Source organism: Nicotiana attenuata, unplaced genomic scaffold (assembly GCF_001879085.1).
Source record: "Nicotiana attenuata strain UT unplaced genomic scaffold, NIATTr2, whole genome shotgun sequence".
NCBI lineage: Eukaryota > Viridiplantae > Streptophyta > Magnoliopsida > Solanales > Solanaceae > Nicotiana > Nicotiana attenuata.
The window spans coordinates 25,191-49,854 of NW_017675412.1; the positions used below are offsets into that span (position 1 = coordinate 25,191).

General features: G+C 36.4%; 2 protein-coding genes across 2 annotated transcripts; one reads left to right on the plus strand and one right to left on the minus strand.

Moving 5' to 3' along the window:
• Positions 1–1,451: 1,451 nt before the first annotated feature.
• Positions 1,452–4,084, plus strand: LOC109220050 (cell number regulator 1-like). The gene is made up of 4 exons (XM_019384507.1): positions 1,452–2,333; positions 2,463–2,534; positions 2,685–2,903; positions 3,649–4,084. Exons 1-4 carry the CDS (start codon positions 1,751–1,753, stop codon positions 3,741–3,743), a joined length of 969 nt encoding a protein of 322 aa, XP_019240052.1. The 5' UTR covers positions 1,452–1,750; the 3' UTR covers positions 3,744–4,084.
• Positions 4,085–19,680: 15,596 nt separating this feature from the next.
• Positions 19,681–22,685, minus strand: LOC109220049 (protein PLANT CADMIUM RESISTANCE 7-like). Its single transcript, XM_019384505.1, has 5 exons — positions 22,223–22,685; positions 21,871–21,942; positions 21,560–21,769; positions 21,321–21,448; positions 19,681–19,972 (listed from the first exon to the last, which is right to left on the minus strand). The coding sequence occupies exons 1-4, from the start codon at positions 22,476–22,478 to the stop codon at positions 21,360–21,362; spliced, it is 627 nt and encodes a 208-aa protein (XP_019240050.1). The 5' UTR covers positions 22,479–22,685; the 3' UTR covers positions 19,681–19,972; positions 21,321–21,359.
• Positions 22,686–24,664: the final 1,979 nt, after the last annotated feature.

A 24,664-nucleotide genomic window follows, 5' to 3' on the forward strand; every position in this document is an offset into this window, starting at 1 on the left:
AGCTAATTCATTTAATATCTTTGAGACGTTATTGATCTTAGGTAAGGTTTTATCAATTTTAATTTTGAAATACTTTATTTTGTTGAAACAACGGTAATAGAAGTTATTAACATTATTCTACAAGTAATATAGGCATTTGGAAAATAATCAAATATTTTTATTTGATTGAGTATATCAATTAAATAGTTATTTTTTAATTGTACTATTTTTCTTAATATTTTTAATTCAGAAAATAAATCAAGAACTATCAATATCGAGTTGATTATTATGATTTAAGGAGCATTCAAGATGAAAGCAATATTTTTTCAAATTTTCATCATCTAGTGATCTTAGTTTTTATCGTTAAATAGAAAACCAACATATGCCTCTAATTATTCAAATCTATTTTAAAGTGAAAAAATAACCTTGTCTACTACTCTCTCCGGTCCATAATAAGTGACTTTTTGACTTTTATTTTGGTCCAAAATAAGTGTCATTTTATATATTCGAGAAGGAATTAACTTTATTTGTCCAAAATTTGCCTTTATTTACATATTTCAATGTGTCAAGTTAACAATATATACATTTTAATTAAGGATAATTCAATCAAAATACATTCTTGTTCTAGGAGTTAGTATTTTCTTAAGGGGTGTGGCACATGTTAAAAAGTCATTTGTTATGGACCAGAGGGAGTTAGTATGAAAAGTTACCAACTCTAAAGGACTCATCGAGAGATTTTGAGATTTCACTATTAACGTTCTCCTCAAATTGTTTCTTCCTATATATTACACATTTCTTATGAAATTCGGGTTCGATACTAATTTCAAATGCAATTTTCTTGGCAGAAATCAAAGCAGTTGCAAATCCTTCGCCTCTATATTTCTTAAATAAAGAAATCAAACTTTTTCACTTCACATAATACTTTTTTTAAAATTTATATATAGCCTATTAGGTGTAAAAGAAAATGGGGCCTCCACGAATGTGGGGCCTAAAGCAGTTGCTTTACCTGCTTTATGGACAGGTCGCCCCTGAAGGCATTTGAAAACGTTGTGGTAAAAAAATAATTTCTTGAAATCGGAATGATGCCACATAAATTTGGGACAAGTTGAATACTACTCCCTCCGTTTCAATTTATGTGAACATTGTTTAACTAGGTACTGAGTTTAAGAAAAAATGAAGACTTTTGAAATTTGTGGTCCTAAACAAGTCAAAAAGTGGTCCAGAGTATTTGTGTGGTTATAAAAGCTTCTCATCAAGGGTAGAATAATAAGTTGTTACCAAATTTAGAAAGGGGTAATTCTTTTTGAAACGAACAAAAAAGAAAATAGGTTCACATAGCAACAGAGGGCAAGTTAATTTGCAAAGGACCCTATTATATTTAGTCAAACAGACAACTCTCTTTTTCGTTGTTCACATTTAAAATTATGTTTTTCTCATACCCTGAAAACCACATCTTTGACAATCTTTATGACGTGAGGATGAACCGTGAATAATGGTTGATGAAAGAAAATAAGGAGAGAGAGGAAAGGATAATATTAGGCAGAATTGAAGCATAATGATACAGGGTAGAGTTGCAACTATCGTGTTACAACTTTAATCCCGTTAAAGTATCTCAGCTTTTGTCCTTTTCGTTCTTTTTGTAATTTCTTTCTTTCTTTCCCACAAACGCAGAAAATTTAATTTTGCTTTCCTCGACAATCAAACAATTATTTTACGATTTTGTTGATTGATTTTACATTAGGAAGATAATCCAAGCAAATTCATTCACAAAATGAAAACGCCAGATGGTAATAATGACAATTTTCCAGCTCCCCCTGGTCAATTATCACCATTACAAATTCCAAAACATGAATCTTCTTCAAATCAAGGACCACAAAATTTTCCACCACCACCACCGTCTCCGCCAATTCATAGACCTCTCTCACCATCATTATCGCCATCATCATCACGAAATTCCATGCACGAGTCACATTTATTGCCACCACCAACAACAACAACAACAACAACTATGCTCCATTCAGTGCCATCATCACCAAATATTCCCGTTTGTGGGCCTTCCTCGCCAGCGCAATTATCGTCGTCGTCACAGATTCCAATGCCTGGATCTCCATCATTACCACCACGTAAACCACCGTTATGTAACCAATCCTCCATGATGCAGCCACCTCCATATGGTTATCCACCCCTAGGGATGCCACCACCATTTCCATATTTTTCTCCTCCCTTTCCTCATGACCAATTTCATCCATTTTATTTGCCAATGGGGCCTGGAAATAATAATGTCTTAAATGGTCACGTTTACAGTCAGCCCTGGTCCACAGGCCTTTTTGATTGTTTTCAAGACCTCAAGAACTGTACGTTCCTCTAATTACTTTTCTTGATTTTTCTTGCCAATTCTCTCAAATTCTTATTATTAGAACTTTCAAGCATTGCACTAATTTTGTAGCAATTAATAATCATGTTTTAACGACATTTTGTTGTAGGTTTTATTACATGCCTATGTCCCTGCGTTACTTTTGGGCAAGTGGATGAGATTGTATCCGAAGGACAAATGGGTAATTCTCGAATTGAGATATTATACGATGACATTCATTTTGGTTAATGTAAATAAACTGGCGAAAAAAAAAACATGCATGTACTACTATATATTTTGGTCAAATTTTGGAAATTTTAATTTTGATGAATATTATATATGTGTGATGCAGTTTGGTGGGAAAGTGCACTGATGTTTGGAATACTGGAATCGGCTTGCTTCAGTCAAGCATCATGCGTTATTGCATGGTATCATCGTGCGCAATTCAGGAAAAAATACAATTTGATTGGTAATCTCCTTAGTGAATTTTTCATTACTCTCTGTTGCACGAGATTGGTCCTCTGTCAGAATTACCGACAGCTTAACAAACTCGGCTATGATGTAGCCCTAGGTAATTCCTCATTTTATTTCCTCTTTCTCTTAGGTTTCTCTTTTTGGATATATTTATTGGAGATAACTTACTACTTATGACAAAATTATAACGTAAGTATTGTCTTTCTTTTTTGTTTCCCACCCCCTCTCTGGTATTTATTTTGGGGTTTCAGCTAATTCAAATTTCAGCGGTATAAGACCATTAAAGGGAAAAACATTCGGCTCAAACCCAATACTCTTATTAAGGGGTAAATAATAATAAAAGAAATGTTATGTAGAGATTATTTAATTTGTAACTTCAAAATCATGTTTGCATGTAGTGTTAATACATGTATTATTATTTCGTATTCTATCCGTTAGGGGCGGATTTATAGCCCAGATTATGGGGCACATGAACTCATGGTCACTACGTCAAACTAAGTAATTTATGTGTGAATTGTAGAATTGGTCTAATATTATATGCTAGCCCCCATGCTCCAAAAGGTTGAATATTGAATTATTCATCCAAAGAAATAGGGATCAATTCTATAAAATTATACATAGTTTCATGCATAACTTAATATGGGTATTATTTAATAATGCCAACCAAATACTGCATTTATTATGTTGGATTATTTTTTCTTATATGACCAGGTTGCATTAGTTATGCAGGAATAATATTTCCTTGTCCCTCCAATTAAACATTGTATTGCTGTTTGTAAGAACTTTCTGTTTGAATTATTTTTTCTAATCTTTCCAATCAAATGACTCCTTAATGTTTTCAGGATGGAAAGCAAATAAGAAGAAACAAAGAAGAATAGCAAGCCAAACGGCAGCACGATTTGTTCCACCAGTGGTTAATCCAGGGATGTTTAGATGAGTAGCAGATTATTGGTGGATTGTTGCTATACCAGAAATGATTATCGCATATCCAAATAGTGGAGGAATTTTTTTATATATTTTAATTGTTTGAAAACATTGTAAGGTGAAAAAAAGGAGGAATCCAAGTTGAAAACTAGTATATAAATTAAAGCAGTAGTCATTATATATAAAGCCAACATATATATGCATTGTTTAATTCTTCACGAAGAATCTATGCTATGTACCCGATTTTTGAGAATTAAAATGGAAACATCAAGCTCCTTTTCTAGAATAGTGATTACTATTATGAAGTTAGTTTCAAGGAAAGAACAGTATATTCGGTGTTTATATCAATTCTATAAAAACATGACCTTTGTCTGTATACACTTTTATTATTTAATCACTGATTAATTAATTACTATGCATTCTCAGTTTCTCACTTCGATTTAAATCATATGATCAGGGTCTCTTGTGTTCTTAGCCCTTAAATAAGAGAGTATTCAAATGAGTAAGAGCATAGGATGATGATCTCTCCGTTAATCTTCCATGTTTATTTCTATTGTTCTCGAGTTCCTATTCTATCACTGTGATATTTTTCAATTACTAGCAATAATTATCTCAAACCACTCTTCCAAGTTGATTCAAGAAGCGTGCATAACCAACTCACAATGATCACAATAGGATTGAGTTATCCCTAATTACAATCTATAAATCAAGCTAAATAATTAATTCCTTAATTAACTTGAAGTCTTTGAAGAAATAGTAATTGGAACACAAAGTTCTTGTATTTTATGTGTTTCTTTCTTATGAATTTCAAGCTTATGCCATGGGCAATATATACACGTACAGATGAGGTCCGTGTGGAGTCCTAACAACTTGTATCTCTATCCTAATGTTGTTGTGTTTATCACAACCTTAACATATGAGAGTTCTACAGATTACATACTTCATAGAAGCTTATAACTAGGATAGATACAAGGCGGCTAGAGCTAAGTATGTAACCGTAACCAGGTTGTCATACATCCCCCCCTCAAGCTAGTAGTGGGATGTGCCACAACACCCAGCTTGATCTGAAGATTCTGAAATTGGAGCTTGGATAAGAGCTTAGTGAAGACATCAGCGATTTGCTGTAGTAATGGACAAACTTTTCTCTCAAAAAGTGGTAATCAAACTCGACATGCTTTCTGAGAGCATGGAGCTCTAGATTTGTCTTAAGGTATAATGCACCGTTGTTATCCGAGAATAGTAATGGAGGCCTGGATAGAGAGATACTATGTCAATTTAACAAGTAAGTGATCTCGATAGTGTCTGCAGCTAGCGACGCCAACGAATGATACTCAGCCTCAACACTCGATTTACCGGCATTGGTTTGTTTCTTTGTTGATCAACTAACACAATTTGAGCCAATGCAAGATTAAATTTTTGCCCTTAAGTTAAAAAATAACACTCTCTCCAACGGCTACTCCAACGACTATATTGACTAGCACGTCTCTTCACGCTCCACCAGATGGAGCCCCCGGGAGGCCTACTGCCGACGTGTAAGGAGAAGCAAAACATCCCTCTCGAGGGAGCGACACTACCCACTGAAGGAATTGAAAAGAAAATATCATATGCGAAAACTATTATGGCTCCGTCATCATCTACCATGAACCCAATCTTCCATGAAAGGGAGAAAGTAATTGCAAAGCATACAACTCACAATGGAATGCCAGCCGTGATTTTCAAGGCCAAAGATTATTATGGCATAATGGTAGAAGAATGTAAGTACATTATCGTTGGTCGATTTCTTAAAATCCGCCCCCAAATTGATAGAATTAGGTCAAGATTTAAGAAGCTAATAACTCTTAAAGGATCTGCTAGAATCGATGTTTATGACAACTACAATGTTTTCATTTATTTATTTAATGAGGAGGATTGGCAGACGATATGGTTTAAAAGGGTAATTGAAATATTTGGTCGACAAATGTGGTTACAAATATGGTCGCCTTATTTTAAGCCTGAGGAAGACCTTCTTGTTGCTCCAGCGTGGGTTCTTCTGTGGGGATTAACATTCCACATGTACACATGGAATTACGTTAAACAAATTCTTAGCTTTGCTGGAACTCTGTTGGTCTTATATGTTGCTGCTTATGGCAGAACTAGACCGAGTATCGCCAAGATTAGGGTGGAGGTAATTAATCTTCTTAAACCACTGCCGGGAAGTATCTTCATAGGCCAAGAATATGAGGACTCACCATTGGATGGTTACACTCAGAAATTGGAATATGAGGGCATACCTAAGTACTATAAGCATTGTAGGAAACTGGGACACAAGGTGATTGAATGCAGAGCTTTGGAGAAGAAGAATGCAATAAATGTGGAGGAGGTACAAGAAAAAAGTAATGAGCAACCTCCTAAGAACAAAGTTGCAAGTAAGGAAGATGGTCACGACAGTAATATAGAGAAATCTGAGACAGAAACAATGAAGACTCAAAAGATAGTAGAGGGAGAACAACATCCGAAGACAAACACACAAAATCTCGATGAAGAAATGACAAAATAGAGGACTGATAATTCTCTACTACAACAAAATCTGGATGCATAAACAAGTAGGAAGAAGAAAAAGAAAAAAAAAGCAAAGAAGATGCCAAAAAAGAAGAGCAGTGTCAAATTCAAACCTGCTATCCGAGAAAAGAAAACTAAGATGCATTATCAAGTTAAGCCACCACCAACTCAACAACAACTATCAGGCTATATGATTGGAGATGGTACAACAAGAAATTAATCAATGTTGAGCATCTGAAGGTGAGATAACAAGTGCTCTAAACCAATATAATGATACGGAGAAGACCAAAGTAGATAGAACAAGGAAGGAGGAGTGGAACAATGATAAAGACAGCAGTGACGAACAAAGAGCCAAGGAAGACAAATCTGGGAATACAACCGAGGATGTCCATTTAACTAGTTTACCCTCGGAGATCAAAAACCAAAACTGGAAGACAAACAAAATACAACACATCCTCTTCTTGTAAAGGAAGAGGAAACAAATAGAAAACCTCCCCCTAATCCAATGATTAGTACAATTTTTTGAATTATAAGAGGGATGAGATCCAAGAAGGCTATTCACAGACTCAAACTTCTTACCAACATTAACGAAGTGGTTTTTGTGGCTATTTTTGAACCTTTTGTTGGTATGAGTAAGATCTATGGTTACAAAAGATTTATAGGATTTCAACATTGTCAGGCTAATGTTACTATCTGGTGCTTCTAGAACTACCTAGAGCACACTGAAGTTTTGGAAAACAATAAAAAACAAATCACTCTCAAAATGAAAGATCATGCTGCAGATACTGGAACCTTTATTATTGCAGTATATGCCAAATGTACTACTGGAGAAATAAGGGATTTGTGTGATAACATTCATAACATGAACAACAGGATTGATGGCCTATGGTGTGTTGGTGGTGATTTCAATATTATCATGGACTCTGATGAAAAATTAGGCGGTAATCCTCACGGAACATATAGGAGTCTGGATTTTATTAGTACTATGGAATCATGTGGCTTAATGGACATGGGTTTTACTGGCCCAAGATATACTTGATGTAATAATAGAAGACCTAGCAAAATGATTTGGAATAGACATGACAGAATTATGATTAATGATCAATGGGCTCAACTTTTCTAAAACAAAATTGTGAAGCATCTGGTAAGGAATGGTTTCGACCATAGACCTTTATTATTAAAGTATCACAGTGATCGACGACATCACACCAAATACTTTAGATTTCTTAATTTTTGGACCACCCAACCTGGTTTATTGATATGGTTCAGGAGGTATGGAATACCAATATTAAAGGTAATGCTATATGGAGGCTTCAAAGCAAACTGAAACTTCTATGTAAGCATCTCAGTCAATGGTCTAGATAAAGCATTGGAGACATTCATGAACAAGTGTGCTCCTGGGAGGCAAAAGTGCAAATTCTGAAAGATATTGATATGCAAAACAACAATGAGCAAGTAAGGGAAGATCTCAACAAAGGTTATGCAGAATATAGTAGATGGCTGGATATGCAAGAGTCTTCGATGAATCAGAAAGCTAGAATTATCTGGTTTAAGGATGGTGATTGCAACACTAAAATACTTTCACAGTGTCTTGAGAGACAAAAGGAGAAGACTTCAACTTCATAGAATTAAGAATCACATAGATAGATGGATACAGGGTGATGAAAAAATAGTTAAAGCTACAGTTAAGCACTTTAAAAGATTCTTCAATCTAAACCAGCAACCTATTGCGAGCAATGACATCCTTAATTACATTCCTAACATTATTACAGAGGAATCCAATGAGATGCTGACTATGATATCTGTGGAAGAGGAAATCAAAAAGACTGTTTTCAGTTTGAGCATTAAGAGTTTTGATGGACCTGATGGTTTTAATGGGAAAATTTTTCAAGCTTCATGGGATATCATCAAGCAATATATCAATGATTGTCACTGTTTTTAGAGGGAAGAACTTCACTAAGTTCTACTCTCACACCTACAGTGATCTTATTCCCAAAGTGGACTCCACAATTGTCAATGGAACTAGACATGGTTTCTTTACTTTCTCTTAGGGCCTCAAACAAGGGGATCCTTATTCCCTTCTCTTTTTATTCATGCTACAAGGGTATTGTCTAGATCTCTAATCAATCTCCATCATAATGAGAACTTCACTAGCTTCTCTATGAATAAGAGAGGTCCTCAAATTAATCACTTGGCTTATGCCAACGACATTGTTATATTTTGTGGTGGCAACTCAAAAACTATCAAGTTTGTGATCAAAGAAATCAGAAAGTGTGAAAAGGCATCAAGCCATGTTGCCAACAAGGATAAAAGCCATATTCTAAAATTGATTTTGCATTTTTAGTTTCAATTTTAGAATAGTAGTTTTTCTCTTTTAATTTAGGATCAACGAATTTTTTATAATTGGTTAGTTTACAATCTAGATTAATTTAGGATTTTAATTTGGGTTTTTAGTTAAAGAAAAAGAAAAACAAAAAGAAAAGGGAATAAAAGAATTGAATAAAATAAGGATTTAATTGAGAATGGGGTTTTTAAAATTCGGAATTGGGCCCATTTGAAGCCAAAACCTGTCCAGAAATTAACCAAACCCAGGCCCAAAAATAGCCATACCCGGTCCACCCCCTATATCACACCAAACGACCCCGTTTTTGTGCTGATTGATCACAGCCGTTGGATCTTGGTAATCCAATGGCTCGGAACTGAGGAATCCTAAGTACTTAACTGTCTGAACAAGCCTCCCCCCCCCCCCCATTCAGAACCCCTCACTCATCTCTAACATCCAAACTCACCAAAACCCTAGCCGCCCTCATTCACTCCACCGCCTCCGCCGTGGTCCGCCGGCCGGAAATTGCCTCACGGCGGCGGACCACCTCCAATCCACTCCAAATTAATACCCCAAAACCCCCGTCACCTCCTCTTTCCGAATCTCCAAACCATCTCCCTTAAATCCTTCCCAAATTCCTCGAATCTTAGATCTAAGATCGGAATTCCCAAAACCCTAGTTTACCTAAATCACCCCATATTAGCACCCTATAATCCTTGCACCCCTCTGAACCCTAAACCACTTTCAATCCTTTTCGAATCAGTCCCCAATTCCTTGAATTTTAGATCTAAAAAAAGCCAAGCCCTAGTTTTTTATATTTCTCTCATTTTTGGTCAATTTCGGAATGTTTGAACCTAAAACATCCATTAGTCGATTGTTTCTCGTTGGGAACAGTCGATTAATGTTAGTTCAAGTTCATTTCGCACCTTTGAAGCTTGTCCGAATCCGAGGTCATTTTCCCCTTTCCTGAACCTCTTTAGGTATTGCTTTTCCCTTGTTTTCTTGCCTTATTTCTATTTTTGACTTGTGTTTTGGTCCACACTGATTGAAAACAAAAGAAAATGAAAAAATATTTGATTTGGTTTTTCTGCATCTCTGTTTTCCTTCTTATCAGTAGTATGAATTAAATTTTAGGATCCCTGTATCATTTTCTTTTTTCATGCTTTGATTTTCTTGTTTTGTGTTCTGAGAATTGTTGTCACAATTGATTCAAATGCTTCATACTAGTTCATGCTTCACTGATTCATCTTTAGATTCGATTTTATTGGTATAACACTTTGTTGAATTAGGTTTTTCTGAAGTTCATATGAAATTAGCTCATTTTAGGCTCTTAAGTGTCCAGAAATTCAAAGTTTTGTTGTTTGATTTATATTATCATGGCCATATGTGTTTGCCCTGGTTTGTAATTGTTAGAAACTCTTAGGGGGTTAATTGAACAATTGAAACTTAGGGGTTTAATTTGGGAAATAATAACAAGGGACTTTCAGATAAATTCCTACAAGAAGCTTCTAGAATAGGGGGGCAGTTGTCCCTATTTGGTTAGCACAAATGTGCTGAGCCAATAGGGGACAGCCAGCTGTCCCAATTCTGTTAGAGGATGCCTTTTGCAGACTGGGAATAATTCTCAATTCTGTTTTAGAGCACATGGCCTTAGAGGCCTATAAAAAGAGTGCCCTTCCTTCACTCTAAAACCAGATTTTGAGCACTATTCTCTGCACTAAGGTCCTGAAAATACATCAGAATTCCATACCCAAAAACACTCTCAAAAAAAGTTCAATTGTTAGTTAGCTGATCCAGTCTCTGATTTCCAAAGAAGACTAGAACCAATTTTTGGGATTTCTGGTTTTACAAACTGAGACATGGATGGAATGTGAAGCTGTGTGCATTGCTGTTTCTAGCTGTTGATCTCAGCTGATTTTTTTTGCTGAAGTTCTTTATTTTGTTGTTCTCTATAACCAGGTACTTTCTAACTTTTGAATGACAAAAATGGAATGCAAGCATGTTTGGAGGAATATATTGATGAATTGAAGCTGATATTCAAATAATGAATTGCAGTTGCATATATGTTTCTTACGAGTCATTTAGCTTTTAACTTCTTCTTTTAATCCTTTCTTGGGAACTAAACATGCCAGATCTGTTAACAATCAGTAGCTTAGTAATGTTATCATGTTTTAATGTTGACAATTACAGAAGTATGATCTTGTTGGTTCTTTGACACATGTAATAGGGATTTTAGTGTTTAAGAAGTGAACTTTCAATTTCTTTACGTGTGTTTCCCCTTGAACTACCTAGCTCTTTATTAACTTCTGGTTTCTCTCAGCTGTGCTAAGACAAAGCAGTAGTTTAGCAGGAATTTTCATATGTTAAGGTTAGGATTAGCAGGAATTTTTAGATTGTTGATTTAGGGCACGTGTATATTGATTCTGGTTGCTGAATCTGCGTAGCTTAGTCATTTAACTTCACTATTGCTAAAGTACTCTGTTGATATGAGAATTAGCATGTTTAATGAATAGTTTTAAGTCCATGTTCATATTACCATTGTCTGTAGCAGGTTATTTTAATTTAGTTCATAAACTGGTGCTCATATCTAGTAATTTTGTATCGCATTTCTGTGTTCCTTAAGGGCGATTGGGCCTAGTTTGGGCCGCCTATATGGGGCAGCCCGTTTAAGAATGGGTTCAGCTGTGCTTTTGTTATGTTTGGCCCCCTTGGGCTCAATTCTGAGCCCTATCCAGTATTGTCAAGTTGTCAAGATTTGCATGATGGAAGTTTTCTTTTTTCTAACATTGAAAATCTGATCATGGGCCTAGTATTTGATCCTTCAAGATTTTGGGTGACCTCTTGCCTTGGTCCTCGTTGCTGGGATTGGCGTTAAGCCCAGCTTCCCTTGTTCTCTTTATAAGATCCTTTAATAATATGGGGTCTACTGCTGGCCCAGAATTCCTTTAAATAACTAAGCACCTAGTATTAATCAAAACATGCTTATAATAAGAAGAATTAAACTCGGATCCAAGTTAAAATCTGGACCTCTCTTAGGCTGTTTTCTGTCAAATATAATTCTATAGCTTGAAGTGTGCCATTCACCATTAAACCAATTATGGCCCTCACAAATATTGTAAATTAGCTAATAAGAATTGATATTCATAGAAAAGCCTTTAGGCGCGTTTAAAATACAATTGTGATTGTGTACACGTTCGCGTGACATAATTACGATCCTAAAAACAAAATCGGGGTATGCGTTCACGCAACTTCGACTAAACTTTCTTAATAATAATAAAAGCGTTATTAATCGCGGACACATACGCGTGACATGATTTTTGATGCGCCAAACAAATGAGTACACGTACGCGTGACCTGTTTTAAGATAATTTCTAATTAAAAGAGGTGAATGCACATAGGTTCTAAAATAAGTAATTAAGCAATTTTAATAAGCCAAGTATGATCAAAGCGACCGTGCTAGAACCACGGAACCCGGGAATGCCTAACACCTTCTCCCGGGTTAACAGAATTCCTTACCCGAATTTCTGTGTTACGCAGACACTAAAACAGAGTCAAATCTCCTCGATTCGGGATTCGAAACCGGTGAGTTGGGACACCATAAATTATCCCAAGTGGCGACTCTTATCTTAAATAATAATCCCGTTTCGATTGTTACTTAAATTGGAAAAACTCCCTTGTATACCCTTCCGGGGTAGTAAAAAGGAGGTGTGACAATGTTAACCTATGGTGACGGAGTGGTTCTCATCAAAAGTGTTTTACAGTCCCTGCCTACTTACACGCTTACAGTTGTGAACCCTCCCAAGGTACATTGAACCTTATACAGAAACGTATGGCTAGGTTCCTTTGGGGAACCACGGGAGGAAAAGGAATTATCACTGGAGCTCCTGAAAAACTTGTGCTTTCCTAAAGATAAAGGTGTCATTGGCATTAAAAGTCTTGAAGATACCTCTAACACATTAACTATCAAGAGGTGGCGGAGGTTTAGAACAAAACCTTCACTATGGTCAGACTTCCTCAGAGCTAGATATTGTCAAATAAGTCATCCTGTTAAAAAGAAGTGGATCTCGGGTAACTAACAGGCTTGGAAGCACTTGCTATTAGCTAGAGACAAAGCTTAAGGCAACATCAGTTGGCAAATTAACTCCGGAGACTGAAACTTTTGGCGGGACAATTGGACTATGACAGGTCCTTTGGCCTATAGCAATGCTAATTTAGTTACCAGCATTGGTAAATAAGACTAATGTTTGTGAGTTTATTATCAATGGTTGCTGGGATATTAATAAGCTACGCAACACTCTTACTAATCAGCTTGTGGAAGTTATTAGCAACGTCAACATTAGCCAATCAACTGAGAAACACGATGATGTATGGAATGATACTGAGGATGGCCATTACTCTAATAAATCTGCCTACCAGATTGTTGGAAATCAGCAACCTAATAATAATTTTTTCAGTAAGCTATGGCATAACTCTCTCCCCTTTAAATTTTCCTTTCTAACCTGGAGATTATGTTTAGGAAAACTCCCCTTTGATGAAGTGTTTTCTAGATTTTACAAACAAATGACATCTAAATGTTGTTCCTGTCAAATACCTAACAATACTTTTATTCAACATACCTTTGTGGAGGGAGACACAGCTAAGCATATTTGGAAATAAATTGGTGTTCCTTTAAGAATCACTCACCATTATTGGCCGATCAACAGAGTGATTAAAGAATGGTGGGATATTACTCAAAAAATTATTATCCACAAGCTTCTGTTGCAAATTGCTCCAGTGGTCATCTGCTGGGAACTATGGAAAAGCTGGAAGACATGTAAATATGGGGAGCACAAAAAGTTCTACGATAGTAGGATGGAATTTCAAATTATATGGCACATCCAAGCAGCCATTCAAATTAGCTATCCTAACTATAATATAACATGAACTTGGTCTAGCATGTGTAATATGGTAGAAAGCCTTCAACAAACAATGAATATCAAGCAGCTCACTTGGAGTAACCCTATGGTGAGGATGATCAAACTCAACACTAATGGAAGCTTTATTAGAGAAAATGGAAAGGCTGGAATCGAAAGTGTTGTCAGGGACAATGATGGAGAGTTTCTTGTGGCTTTTTTCTTCCATGTTGACTGTAGCAGCAACAACCAAGCTGAAGCAATTGCGACCAACTTTGGCATTAAATTGTGCACTCAACAAGGCTTAAACATGTTGCATATTGAATTGGATTCCATGGTTATTGTCAACATGCTTCTCAATAGGGGAACCAACAACCTAAAATTAAAGAACATTATCATGGATACTACTCATGCACTTAGAGAAGCTACTGTACATATTTCTCATTGCTTCAGAGAAACAAATCAAGTGGCGGAATTCCTTGCTAAGTTAGCATCTTCTAGCGGAACTGGAACTTTCTATCACTCTCTCCAACAGATGCCAAGAGAGACCAATAATTCAACAAGATAGATGGAAACTTCCTTCCGTGAGAAGAAGATATAATAAATGTAACTTTTTTGTTAGATGATTTTTATATATTGACTAGTTGAAAGGAACCTGTGCTATCTCCTTTCTTTCCCTGGTTGTAGAGGTAAGGTCCACGTCCCCTTTCACTTTGTACTCTTTTGTTTATGAATAGACATCGTAGGGGTCTTGCCTAACCCCCACGCTAAAGGATTTAGCCTGAAGGTGATGGCTTCAAATAAAAGAAATACAATTTGAGCCAATCCAAATGCAAATACCAATTGTGGAGCGCCTAATAAGGGGGGTTTGCATCTATACCCACTTTTTGTGTCACGTTTTAACTTGTGCCCACTTCGCAAAAAAAATTGTAAGCGTGCCCGCTTTTTCGCATAACTTCAGCATACGGGGCTGAAGTAGCAAACGCAATCATGCAAAACTTCAGCATTCTAGTAGACGGGCCTGAAGTAGCAAGTGTGCTGAGCCAAGTGTGCTGAAGTTTTATTTTTGTAACTGGCGAACTTCAGCTCTAGAGCTGAAGTTTTTATTTTATAACTGGCGAACTTCAGCTCTAGAGCTGAAGTTTTTGTTTGTAACTGGTGAACTTCAGCTCTAGAGCTGAATTTTTTGTTTTGTAACTGGCCAACTTTAGCTCTGTAACTGGCGAACTTCAGCTCTAGAGCTGAAGTTTTTGTTTGTAACTGGCGAACTTCAGCTCTAGAGCTGAAGTTTTTGTTTTTGTAACTGGCGAACTTCAGCTCTAGAGCTGAAGTTTTCGTTTTGTAACTGGCAAACTTCAGCTCTAGAGCTGAAGTATTTTGTTTTGTAACTGGCGAACTTCAGCTCTAGAGCTGAAGTTTTTGTTTGTAACTGGCGAACTTCAGCTCTAGAGCTGAAGTTTTTGTTTTTATAACTGGCGAACTTCAGCTCTAGAGCTGAAGTTTTTGTTTTGTAACTGGCTTATGGTTTTCATGCTTCCCAGAGGCTTAAACAAAACAGATGATGTTAAGAGATGGCACAAACAAAGGGGTTTTCGTTGTGATTCAAACCAGTTAGTCTCAGCAAAACAGATAAAAAATCAGTGCATTTTTTCTACAACGAAAAGTTTTCAACGCAATTATACAGATTTATGATAAGCTGATTTATTTATTCAAACCAGTTAGTTTCAGTTAGCTACTGCTTCAACGCATCTATTGCCACCATTCAATCAAGCAGGGACCTTTAGTCACGGACTTCAGAAAGAGGTTGAGGGCGGATATAACTTTGAGGAGGAGAAGGAGGAGGAGAAAGAGGACTGAAGTTGTTTAAAAAGTGGGTACAAGTTAAAAGTTTTTAAAAAAATGGGTATAGGTTAAATGGGGGCGACCAAATAGGGCGCCCCGTGCAATTTTTACGCCTAATAATGGGACATCCAGCCTAGTCGGCATTAAAAGAAGCCCACTAAATTAAGAGATGACTAGGATGTAACGTGCAGACCTAAATGAGCAGTGGAAGCAACATAACAAAGTACTCTTTTGATCCCAGGCCAATGGACCTCTATTGGGGGTGTTGCAAAAACTAACACGAGAGATTCACAGCATGAGAGATTTTTGGGTGAGTTAAGGTCAACTGCAAGGCTCCAACCAAACTTCTATATTCACAGGAATCAACAAGAGGACCGGTAGAGTCATGAAGGTTATGCTTTTGAGAAAGTGGCATCAGAGGAGCTCTAGTAGACAACATAGTCGTACGTTGAAGGATAACACTAGCATATTTATGCTAGCTAATAAACAGACCATCATTGTCTTGAGGGACCTCTATTTCAACAAAGTAGTGAAGGGACCACAAATCTTTCATGGCAAAGTGATATTACAGCTTGTGTATGAGCTTGGACACAATAGAAGATTGACTCCAAGTTAGGACAATATCATCAACATAGAGTAGGAGTAACATTGTACCTTCTGAAGAATGGGGAATAAACAAAGATGAATTTCCCTTGCTACAAGTGAAGACAAGGTGTAAGAGATAGCAGCTAAACTTATGGAACAATGCATTGTAAGCTTGCTTGAGATTGTAAACGACCTTTTAAGTAGACACATGTGATTTGGGAAGATAGGATCTTGAAATCAGGTGGTTGCTCTAAGAAAATTACCTTCTTGAGATCTCCATGCAAATACGCATTCTTGATATCTAATTCTTTAATCTTCCTATTCAAAGTGATGACACTAGATAGAACAGCCCGAATTGTAAGCCTTGATAACTAGACAAAATGTGTCCTCAAAGTAGACACCCTCAATTTGGTTATAGCCTTTGGCGACAAAGTGAGCATTGAATCAGTCCACACAGCTATCTGCTTTGTATTTGGTCTTGAATACCTAGTGAGATCCAACCATCCATCTCAAGTTATAAAGGAAAAATATCCAAGTCTTATTCAATCTTAAAGATTGCAGTTCTTCATGCATTACAGATAACTAGTGTGACTTAGATAGGGCGGTTTCAAAAGTTTTGGGCTTAACCTTGTTAGGTGGTACTAGTAGCAAGGGACATGGACAGGAAAATGGTATTATCATATGGCGCATATTATGAGATGGCTGAGTGGATGTAGGGGAGGGTTAACTAGAAGATGTGGTAGTTAAACAAATAAATCAATACCTGGCATATTGGATATATCATGACTAGAAGAACTAGCCGAGGAAGGTGATGTTTCATGGCTTGACGAAGAACTGATAGGAGTGGATTGTAGTGCACTTGGTGTGGTTGTGTCACAGGATTAAAATAGCTCATCAGAAAGACCAAGAGGCTGCGGATTTGGAGAATTATTCACCACTGTCTATGAAGGTTAACAGATAGCTTGAAGGTTGCCAAGACTTCCTTAGAAGAAGTATCGTCAACTGGTGTAGTCACCTTCTTGTGATATTGAGTATCAACAGCAGATGATGTGGCTTGAGTTGCTCAAGGATTGTGATATCATTATCTTGTAAGCGAATGTGGTAGAAAATTTGCATCCTTATCATTCTCACAAACTTGACTCTCTTTCTTCTCCTTGCATGTTTTTAGGGTACAGTTCTAGTCACAAGAGATATTGATGTCTACGTCTTGATACTAACCGTGTCTATATTAGTCGCTCTGTTCTCTTTATTGAGAATTGTTTTCCCTATGCTAATTTATCTGCTTTACTACCTCATCGCCCTTCTATGACTCGTGTCCTACTTCCTATACCTACTGCGTACCTAATTCTACGCTTGCCGCACCTGAATCTATTAGTTTTACCACTACCTTCGTGTCCACCTCTTCTTCTGTTGAATTTCCTACTTTGTCTTCCATTTCTCCTAGCTCTTTAGGCTCCTCGTCCTTGCCGCTATCTAGTACAGTTTCAAATTCTATATCCACCTCCATTATTGAACCATCAACTTCCACTTTCGATTTCACTCATCCTATTATTACTCGACCTAAGTGTAGTGGGGTTAAACCAAATCCTAAATATGCTCTTAATCCCATATCCTTCACTAATTTGCCTATTGAGCCTCCTTGTTTCAGCTCTACAGTGAAGGATGATAGATGGCGCAGTGCAATGGCAGAAAAGTTCAATTCCTTACTTAAAAATCAGACGTGGTCTCTTGTTCATCGTCCATCTGGTGTTAATGTTGTTGGTTGAAAATGGGTCTGTCGAGTTAAGCAGAAGTCTGATGGCTCCCTTGATCATTGTAAGGTAAGATTGGTGGCCACGGGCTATACTCAGGTACTTGGTGTGGATTATGGTAAGACTATTAGTCCTGTTGTTCGCCCCACTACTATACGTATGGTATTCTCATTGCTCTTTCTCGTGGTTGGTCTATTCATCAATTTGATGTAAAAAATATATTTCTCAATGGTTATTTGCATGAGTCTGTCTGCATGGAGCAGCCACAGGGGTTCATTGATTCTCTTCGACTAGACTATATTTGCAAACTACATAAGGCATTGTATGGTCTCAAGCACGCACCTCGTGCATGGTTTAGTCGGTTTGGTTCTTTTCTACTATCACATGGGTTTTAGAATAGCCGTGCAGATTCATCTATGTTTGTCTATTTATCTGGTGGTCAATATTTTTTTTATTGTTATATGTGGATGACATTGTACTTACTGGCTCCAATCCTCGCTTAATATCCTGATTTTCTAGATTACTTGACTCTGAGTTTTTTATTATAGCATGGTGATCTTCATTTTTTTAGGTATTCATGTCACTCGGTTGGTGAATGGTTTGCATCTCCCTCAGAGTAAGTATGCTCGAGATATTGTTGATCGTGCTGGTTTGTTACAGTCCAAGCATGTCTCTATTCCGTCTTCTTCTGATCTGGCACTATTGAGGGCTCTACTTTTGTTGATTGTACTTTATACCACAGTCTAGCGGGTGCTTTACAGTATTTGACTCTGACTCGACCTGACATTATTTTTGCAGTAAACACAGCTAGTCAACACTTGCATAATCCTACTTCTACTCATTTTGCTGCTGTTAAACCCATTCTGTGCTATATTGCTGGTACTCTTGATTTTGGGTTGTTGTTGACCCCAATTACTACTTATTTTCTTACTGCGTATTCTAATTCTGATTGGGCTTGTTGTCCTGATACTCGTCGGTCTACTACTGGATGCCTGGTTTTCTTTGGTCCAAATCTTATATCTTGGTCTTCTGAGAAACAACATGCTGTCTCTCGCTCTAGTTTCGAGACTGAGTATCGTGTCATGGCTCACACTATACCTGAGGTATTAGGGATCCAACAGTTGCTACGGGACTTGCATATTTTTCTCCTTGATGTGCCACTCATCTTTTGTGATAATGTAAGTGCCTTATATCTTACGATGAATCCTACATATCATTCTCGTACAAAACATCTTGTAGTTGATTTTCATTTTGTACGGGGACGTGTAGCCTCTGGATCTATTCCTCTTCGTTATCTTCCAACAGAGCGTCAACTAGCTGACATTCTTACGAAGGGCCTGTCCTCTCATCGATTTAAGACTCTTCGAGACAATCTTGGCATCTCCCCACACTCGATTGAGGTGGCGTGTTGATATACATATATATTTTACCATGTTAGCCTATGAGTTGTTGTATGTTACCCTTCTAAATAAGGGTATTCTTGCATTTTACACTTATGTACTGCTTTATAAATACAATGACAACCCCAAACATTATTATGGGGCATTGTTATATGGTAGTGGAGTGGCTTCATATCTATTTATAAAGGAAAATTTTGCCAAAATTTTTAAATTCAAATAGGCTTGTTTGGATGGTTCAAACCACCTGCGCATTGTGACATGATCCTAATTTGGGTTCGTCACTCTTTCTCACATACACTATGAGAAGAGATTACGATAGCAAGCCCCAGAGATCTTTCTTTGGCTTCTTTTACGAACTCCACTATTCGTCCATGGATTATATGAGCTTTCCATTATATAGATATGAACTTTTGTATCCTACTTTGCAAATCATATTTCCCTTAGGTATATAGATATTCAACTCTGTTTATGTCCTTTAACATAAGACCAGTTTATTAAGAGAGAGGGTGTGTATCTTGTATGTGTAAATTATAATGCATGTGAGTTGGACTTTACATGAACACTTTGTTTGAGCATCGAAGGAACGCTGAAATCCAAGAACTGAGTTTTACAACCTATATACATACAAAGGCAAAACTAGTTGTAGATCTCTTCCTCTTTATGCAAATGCTAGTTTGAAATCGATCTCTATCTACTTGGAGTGGGCAATATATGAAAAATCCAAAATTGTTTTTCCTATTTCAAGAAGGTAATCAAGTGGATAATTCTGGTGATCACAAGCTATTTGAGAATCCATCTATATTGAGGGGAAAAAAAAATTTAAAACTAGCTTGGGACAGGCCAGCTTTGACCACAAGGACCAGTCCTGCACCATGGATTAGTCAAAGCAACCGATGTGTATCTGGTTTTATCTGCAAACAATAATGATGAAATAACAAAAATAAAATGATAAAAGTAAATATAACAGCAGCAGTAACAATAAGAATAGTCACGCATATGAGTTGTTTTAAACCCAACATTAAATTAAACATTACTCCTATCCCAATTTATATGATGCGCTTTCTTCGTTTGTCGGTCTAAAAAAGAATGATGTATTTTTATGTTGAAATATAGTTTAACTTTAAATTTTTCATTATATTATTAGTGATATGATTTATAGTTACACAATATTTATGGCTTATTTTAAACCATAAATTTCAACAATTATTCGTTCTTTCTTAAATTATGTGCCTAATCAAATTATATCACATTAAATGAGACGGAGGAGGGAGTATTAATTTTATGTATTTCATCAAGTTTGCATTTGCCGTATGGATCAAAGAATGATATGACTCGGCCTGGTCAAATTTCAAACATTACTTTTAATTTTATAAACAATACTTATCTATTTACAATTCACATAAAGCAAGAATTTTAGAGCATAAAAAATGTATTATTAAAAAGTTCATTTCCCAAAAAAGGTCATTATATTTGGTAAGTAATATATAGAACAAGCTATAAATTTTGCATAGAGGGATTACACTTTACTGCTTAATACTAGTCAGTATAATAAATTTAAAATGAAACTGTGTTGCAGAAAGTTTTGGTAAGAGAGCTTGAGGTGTTTAAACATCAAATAAGTAACTTTTCTTTTTTGTTTTAGGCATCCAGAACTAGGAAACTACTGGTTTGAATAGTCTATTAAGAAAGTAGATTTAATATTATAAGGGATTTAATTAATATTATCACTGAACTTCTATTACTGGTTAAGGATCCCCAATGTGTATTTTTAACTTGCTTATTGTAAAAGAATTAAAGAAAAGAAACTACCATTAACAATGAGAGCTTCATTAGCATACCGGAGTGTGATTGTGACTGGATCGTCTATCTATTGTTTAATATCTTGTTTATTTATGTAATTTTTAATCTCAATTTAATTTAGCTGATAAACCTCTCGATAACCGCCTGATAATCGCTAATCCGATAGCAATTCGCTCAATATCTTATTGGGTGCCTAGCGGATTAGTACATTTATAAACCGGTAACCGATAAGCCGAACCGTTAAGCGTAAATATCTGGCCAATCCGCCCGATAAACAGCCCTAGTTTAAACATCAAACAAGTAACTTTTCTTTTTGTTTCAGGCATGTAGAATTAGGAAACTACTGGTTTGACTAGTCTATTAAAAAGATAGATTTAATTATTAAGGGATAAAACACTCCTTACTTAGAAACAAGATAGTCCATATTTTTAGAAGAAAATTAGACTCCATAATTCTTACCTTGACAATTAACTGGTTGAAAAAAATTTGAGATCTTATCTATCTTTTCATTGCTTCTTGAACTGGAGGTGGCGTGATAGTGAAAACAGCAACAGCATGGCTTTGCCTCTCAATATTTTCTGCCCATCCTGAACATATCAATTTACAAAATATTAGGATAAGACTCATTTTTGGTAACGTTTACGCTAATATTTTAATTTTTCCCTGTTACTATAATTGTGAATATGAGAAATTTTTACCAAGACTAGGGTCAAATCCTTGACGATGAAGCTCACGATATTCTTGACACAATGCACAATAACAGCAAAGTGTATGAGTAATGCAATCAAGAACGCCGTTCCCTTCCAACTTGAACTTTCTTCTCAATTTAAGCCTGTTGTAAAAAGTGTAAAGGGGTGCAGCCAAACAACAACAGAGCAACAAGTTTACTATCACTCCTTCCATGCATGCTGTCCCAAAATGGAAAAATAAAATTAGACAATAAACATAAACAAAAACAAATTTTGTCATGACTCGACAAATATATCATAGGATTAATTGTTTGTCTTACACGTTCGTCCTTCACTGACAATTTCTGCAATATGCCCGGATGTTATACATGGACAAAAACATGTTGTAAGACCTATACACAAAGGAAAAAGATCATTAGGCATATTCATAAAATTATAAGGAAATGATTAATACATCAAGAAGAAAAATAATAATTATGCTTCAATTGATAAAATTATAGGAAACTAAGCCTATCTAAGCTTGCTTATATATTGTCGATTCCAACACCGGATAAACAAAGAAGGTTACAATAGGTTAACCGTAAGCATAAAATTAGTCAATTTATAATGAATCCCGATCAGAATACATAACGCGAAATGATGTATAAAGGAAAAAACAACGGCGGGACGTACAATTTTTGGGGTCTCTACAACATGCAAAAATGTTGGTTGACCAAGTTGCCTCTTGCATAGGTTTGGTTATTCCAATAGGGGCTCTTTGGACATATACATTAGACCCAGAAGATCCATATGGTGGAGCAAGTTGTTGTGTTGGGGGCATACCATACCCATAAGGTAATAAATGAGGGTAAAAATATGGTTGAGAAGATTTTTCTAATGATTTAGAAGCTAATTGGTCATACCCATTCGAGTTTATATGGGGATACATTGTTAATTATTAGCAGAAACAGAGATCAGGACAAAACAGACATGGAAGAGAGGGATAGCCAGAAGAAAAGAGGAAGGAGGAGGAGAGAGAAGTAAGGGCTTTAGTTCTTGATTTTTGATCTAGGGGGTTGAATTGTTTTTCCCCAAGAATTTGTTTGATCAATTTTCTTGGTAGCTAGGCAGGGCCACATTGGCTCCTAATTTTTTACCAAAAGAAAAAATGACTATATTGATTACACTTTTAGGAGTGGAAGACTAATGGATGGTTATTAAGTATGCAGATTCTTGGAGTTTTGTGTCCCGCACACTTGTCATTTGCTTATTTGATTTATCTTTTAACTCAAGGAGTGTATAAATTCAACAAGGACAATAAAGGATTAAATCATTAAATGTTATGAAAATACACCTCTTAAGAATCGTTTCAATATTTGAAAATTTGCAAGCATATATCACGTGTTTCTATAGCTAGAAACTACTCTGTTTTAATTTGGGTCTTGCAAATACATGTATGCAACAGTTATCGCCTACCCCCCCCCCCCTCCCCCTCACAAATGAAACTCTTTTAGAACATGTTTGGAAGGCCACATAAGAATTGAATTTGGATGTAATCACGCAGTTTGATATGTTTGTTTGGCCGATTAATTACTTGGTCAGCATGAAATTAGGTGTAATTATATAACGACCCAGCTGGTCGTTTGTGTATTTGAACCCCATTTTCCTATTTGATGTTTGTCGTATGCTTGCTTGTTTTTTTTGTGACTTGCGGGGATGGTTGTTTTGGTTTCGGAAAGGTTTCGCATGAATTGGAACATTAGTTCCTTGGTTGGAAGATTAAGTTATAAGACTTGACCAATGTTTGACTTTTGGGTAAACGACATCGGATCAATGTTTTGATGGTTCCAATTGGTTCGTATGGTAATTTCAGACTTGGGCGTATGTTCGGAATTGGATTTGAAGGTTTCTATGAAATTTTAGTATTATTTTGCTGAAAGTTGGCAATTTGGAGGTTTGGAGAGTTCACAAGTTTGATTGGGGGTTGACTTTGATAATATCAGATTCGGATTTTAGATTCTGAAGATGGAATAGGTTTGGATTGTCATTTGGGACTTGTGTGCAAAGTTTGGATGTAATTCGGATTGGTTAGGCTTGAATCAGACGTTTGGTTCAAAGTTTGGAAGTTAATGACCTTAAGAGAATCTTAACATGTGATTTCGTCGTTGATTCTTAGTTTTGATGTTAGTCATGGTATTTTGAGCATTAGGAAAAGTTTGGCTAAGGTATTGAGACTAGTTGGTATGATTGAACGGGGTCCCAAAGGGCTCGGGTGTATTTTGGATAGGTTTCGGACCATTTTGATGTTTCTAGGCATGTTTGGTGCTGGTGCGTCGCTGTTGGTATTACGGTGTTCAAAATCAGAAAATCAGAAAAATAGAACTTAGAACAGAAAATGCAAAAATAATTCCGAGCCCACTGAATTCACAATGTGTCCTTAAGGAATTTAATCCCCTCACTGTTACCCAAGGTATACGGATTAATTCCTCCCAGGATAGAACGGAATAACTATTCTGTGATAGCGGCACTTCAAATCACAGAACTTCAGCGAACTCAACAAACGGAGCAAATCATACTTGACACTTATGTTTATTTAGAAAATAATGCAACAATGTAGAAAAGAGGGGAAAAGATTTCAGATTTTTCCATATCTGATTTCATGTCTGAAAAATGAGGCCAAGCCTCTATATTTATAGACAAAGGAAGGGTGATATGGAGAGGTGCAATCTAAAAGGTGCTTCTTCCATTTCCCATTCACACCCCTTAATAAAAACGCAACAATCCTCCACATGAATGGGGAATGGTCATATGAGGAAAAACATGCATGAAAATACTGTGTGATTCACAAATAAGGATTAATCGCATCTGGATAAGTAGGTTTCCCTTTGAACTTTCCGTAGTGAACTTATGTCGGATATACTCGATAAGTGAGGTAGATTTGATATCCTTGAACCGTCTAACTTTTGTGTATACCTAGACAACCATAAGTCACACAATTAACCCTTAACCGTCTTTGGTTCTCACGGTTGTGTTCGTTTCAGCCATGAACACCACCTTGTTTCATGAGTGCTTAAAGAATCGGCCTTTACTTTCATTCCCCTTAAAGCGGCTTACACTTCACACTCACATAGGTGA

Coding starts and splice junctions, on each gene's coding strand:
- LOC109220050 (XM_019384507.1), top strand. CDS start 1,751: ATGAAAACGCCAGATGGTAATAATGACAATTTTCCAGCTCCCCCTGGT. Junction 2,535..2,684: donor TGTATCCGAAGGACAAATGG/GTAATTCTCGAA, acceptor TGTGTGATGCAG/TTTGGTGGGAAAGTGCACTG. Junction 2,904..3,648: donor CGGCTATGATGTAGCCCTAG/GTAATTCCTCAT, acceptor TAATGTTTTCAG/GATGGAAAGCAAATAAGAAG.
- LOC109220049 (XM_019384505.1), bottom strand. CDS start 22,478: ATGTATCCCCATATAAACTCGAATGGGTATGACCAATTAGCTTCTAAA. Junction 21,943..22,222: donor TTGTAGAGACCCCAAAAATT/GTACGTCCCGCC, acceptor CTTTGTGTATAG/GTCTTACAACATGTTTTTGT. Junction 21,770..21,870: donor TGTCAGTGAAGGACGAACGT/GTAAGACAAACA, acceptor ATTTTGGGACAG/CATGCATGGAAGGAGTGATA.